The sequence below is a fragment of the Myotis lucifugus genome, unplaced genomic scaffold (assembly GCF_000147115.1).
Source record: "Myotis lucifugus unplaced genomic scaffold, Myoluc2.0 scaffold_1109, whole genome shotgun sequence".
Taxonomy (NCBI): Eukaryota; Metazoa; Chordata; class Mammalia; order Chiroptera; family Vespertilionidae; genus Myotis; species Myotis lucifugus.
In genome coordinates this window covers 82,223-86,578 of record NW_005872157.1, presented here as the reverse complement: position 1 = coordinate 86,578, position 4,356 = coordinate 82,223, and the positions used below count along the sequence as shown (strand labels likewise).

The window sequence follows — 4,356 nt, the reverse complement described above, 5'->3', positions numbered from 1 at the left end:
AAGAGGCAACAATTTCACTGGAGTGACTGAGGACAGAAATTGACTTGTTCTGACCTCTAAATATCTTGTGTATATTTTTAAAAAATAACACAAGGAAAAGAATATACTTCTAAAAATTCAGAATCTGTAGTTTGTAAAATTATTATCATTTTAGCATGAGCTCTGTGCTGACCTTTTCAGATCAATTATAAATAATAAATTCCCCCAAGAGAAATATTTATAGTGGAAGTGGGAAAAACATGAACTAAAGCTATAGCTCCTGTACCATATATATGAGCCGCTCTGGGCTTAGCACACTTTCAGGGGTGGTAATAATATATAAGAGCGCATATGAATATATATCTTAGTTTACATAGACAGAATATGTAGAATTTTTGAACAATCTATATCTGGTGTTGGTATAGTTTCTAATATTTCTAATACTGCCATTATGCAAATTGTCTCAAACACATGGTAATAACCCATCATTTGCACAATTCTGACAGACCAGTTTTTATGCCTTCCTACGCAGGACAAATTGGAATTCAATTATGGATTGTTGACTGGACAATGGAGGAAAATATTAGAAAGTACTTTTCACCATTAGACTGCCATCTGCATTGATTTCCACCTAAATATCCAGAAGGTCATCTCCACTTTCGTCGCTCTCCACGGTCAGCTGCCGGGTCCACCACTTCTTAACTTCAGAACCACAGGAAGCTGTGTCAGTCATGGGGTTCATTTTGCACACCACAGATTTCATGGTTGTCCGCCCTCCAAACCGTAAGTTGACTGAAGACACTGAATGGCTTATTGGCTTTGGTGCTGTGGAATTAACCAAAGTCCTATGAGCAAAATGGTGTTTTACTGTGTTGCAAGTCATTCCTGAAAAACCATGGTATTCCCATCTAATGCTTTTGATGAACAAGTCCTATCCTTTTGAGTATGAGAAGATGTTGAGTATGAAACCTTTTCAGCACTGGATTCTTTATATTCATAATGGGCTTTAAAATTATCTTCATGGACAACTAGTAATACCATTTGAAAAAAAATGCTGCTTGCCTCTTGCAAAAACGAAAATTTTTTTTTTTAAAGTTCCAGTATGGACAAATATAAGTGTCATAGAAATATTTGTGATTCAGTGCTCATTAGTATTATACATATTTAAAAAAAGAAAAAGAAGGACTGTAATGGATAGTAGTGGAGAGGAAGTAATGCAGAAGGTATGGAAAGAATAATGTGGGTAAATACTTTTTTTTTTTGGTAAAAATAAATTGAAGTATAGTTTCAGTGAAAAAGGATTGGTTTTGGAAATTATTTAAAATTTTCTCATGGCATTCATCCTTCCAATCCATGAATCTGACTGAAGCAGAGTGTCTGAAGACTTTGTTGACACACTCATGGATTCCACAGTTATGGTTTTGGGTCCCATTCTGTGACCTGTGGATTTAACTAAAGGCAAGTTCATGTCCTGAAACCCATTTCCTCAACTGTAAAATGAAGAGAATGCAAGTTTTCTCATTGGACTATTATGAGAATTAAAATAGATTAAATGAGATGACCTACGAAAATGCATAGCAGAACTATCATATGATCCAGCATTCCCACTTCTGGGTATATATATTTGAAGAAAGTAAAATAATTATCTTGAAGAGATAGCTCCACTCTCTTGTTTATAGCAATGTTATTCACAATAGTCAAGATATGAAAATGACCTAAGTATCCTTCAATTGATAAATGGTTAAATAAATTGTGATATATAAATTGTGATAACTAAATATTATTCAACCTTAAGAAAGAAATCCTGCAATCTGCAACAATATATGTAAATATACAGGACATTATGCTGAGTAAAATAACCTAGATATAGAAAGCAAAATACTCTATGATCTCACTTATATATGGAATCCCAAAATGTCAAAATTCACAGAAGCAAAGAGAGCAAATATAGTAGAATGATGGTTAACAGGGTTGGGAGATGGGGAAAATAGGGAGATGGTCAAAGGGTACAAAGTTACAGTTATGTAAAATGAATAATTCTGGAGATCTAATGTGCAACATGGTGACCATCTATATAATAAAAGCCCAGCGACCATTATGGTGGAATGACCAGAATGACTGGTCGCTATGATGTGCACTGACCACCAGGGGCAGATGCTCAATGCAGAAGCTGCCCCCTGGTGGTCAGTGAACTCTCACAGCTGGAGTGCCACTCAGCCAGAAGCCGGGTTCATGGCTGGAGAGGGCAGCAGTGGTGGCAGGAGCCTCTCCCACCTCTGCCGCAGCACTAAGGAATGGCAAGCCAAGAGGTAAGGAGAGAGCAGGTGGGTGGTTAGGAGTGAGGGGTCCAGATTGCAAGAGGGATATCCGACTGCCGGTTTAGGTCCGATTGGGTCTAAACCGGCAGTCGGACATCTCCTGAGAGGTCCCAGATTGCAAGAGGGTGCAGGCCGGCTGAGGGACCTCCCTCCCCTGCATGAATTTCATGCATCAGGCCTCTAGTAGTTAATAAGACCGTATTGTATACTTGAAATCTGCTGAGAGAGTAGATATTAAGTGTTCTCACCACAGACAAAAATGGGAAGTATATGAGCTGATGCATATATGTTGACTGCCGCAATCTTTTCACAATGTATATGTTAATAGAAACATCACATTATACACTTTAAATATATGCTTTTAAATAACAAGTAAAATAAAAAGGGGGAAGGGGAAAAAAAGAAGAAAACGCACAGCATGGTACCTGGTACATTGTTGGTGTCCCCTTAAAATGCCTTTTCTTGCCCTTTGCCTCTTCAAACTCAGCCTGTCCCAATAGCATGTCTCTTTAGTTACCACCATTTCTGACATTGGGGCCACCTAAGCTTGGGCCATTAGAGGCACTTTTGACAACATCCTTTCTTTTATGCATTTCAGTGAACACCAAGGACTGCACTTCCCCTAGGTCAGTGGTTGGCAAACTCATTAGTCAACAGAGCCAAATATCAACAGTACGATTGAAATTTCTTTTGAGAGCCAAATTTTTTAAACTTAAACTATACAGGTAGGTACATTGTTATTAACTTAATTAGGTACTCCTAAGGCTTAGGAAGAGCCAGACTCAAGGGGCCAAAGAGCCGCATGTGGCTTGCGAGCCGCAGTTTGCCGACCATGGCCCTAGGTCATCTCTCCTACTTGTTGCTCCAGGGTCTGGACCACTGCCACCAGCTTTGGCCATGTTGTCATCTCATGCCCAGATTAGGTATCATCCTCTGGTTCCTAACGCTGTCTCCAGGCTCACTCTCTATTCTGCTGCCAAGTCACTCTCCCTAAAGCATGAATTCCAAATGCCATGTCTTGCTCAGGAACCTGTACTGGTTCCTAATAGCTACAGGATGAAGTTGAAACCACTCAGCCTGTAACTTACAGCTTTTCATGGCCTGGCCCCACCACCTACTCAACCTCATTTCCCATTACTCCCAGCTTTGTTTTCCCAGGCAGAAGCTAGCTTCTCTCTGATCCCTAAATAATAAACTCCTGGATGTGAAAAAAAGATATTTTCCTTCTGATGTTAAGATCCACTGAACCCAGGGGATTGTCAAGGGCGGGAAAAAAAAGGAGACATATGTAATACTCTTTGTAATACTTTAAGCAATAAAACAATAAAAAAATAAATTTTTTAGATAAATAAAAAAAAAGATCCACTGAACAACTTTTAGTCTCAAAATTTAGTTACACTGTCTTCTGCTTTGTGGAACAGACATGCTACAGAAGAGTTTGCAACATCATCCACCTTCTCATTGGATTGGGTCGAAGAAGGAGAACAAGGAGCATTAGGAAGCCCCTATTTTATTGTGGATTCAATTATTTAAACAGAAAACCACATATGGGGGACAGTGGGCCGTGCGGATCATCGCTCCCCTCCACTTCTGAGTGCCCTTAATGGGATTGTCCTGGCTTCCCAAAACCCCATGTTCTCCTAGAAAAAATTATCTCACTGAGTGTGAAAAAGAATAGGATTGTGAGGATTAAGTGAGGGAACACACACAATGCACGTATAATACTGACTGGCACACAGTAAGCAGTATAGCACTAATATACATCATATATCATATATATCATATATTATATCATATATCATATCAATTGTATTATACTATGTAAGTTTTGTTGTTCCTTCTTTGAGAACTGTGGCATTTTCTAAATGATCATATCTATTCACTTCCTCTCAGATTAAATAAATTTTGCCTATGTTTGCGAACGCCTTAAATGCACTCAGGAAGCCCTTGGAAATCCTCTTTTTTAAAATGATCTTGGCTATGATGTCTCACTTTGTAATAAGTATTGCCTTCTCACCATAGTAACTGAAAACGAGGGCCAATACAGTGGCTATTAGAG

General features: G+C 38.8%; 1 protein-coding gene across 1 annotated transcript in view; it reads right to left on the bottom strand.

Moving 5' to 3' along the window:
* Positions 1 to 305: 305 nt before the first annotated feature.
* Positions 306 to 4,356, bottom strand: part of LOC102436139 (sodium leak channel non-selective protein) — a gene marked incomplete at its 5' end in the record, with an annotated part of 82,701 nt that continues 78,650 nt past the window's right edge. Inside the window, one exon of the mRNA XM_023748056.1 lies at positions 306 to 910. Within this exon, the coding sequence (XP_023603824.1) occupies positions 611 to 910 (300 nt within the window). The remainder of the gene's footprint in view (positions 911 to 4,356) is intronic.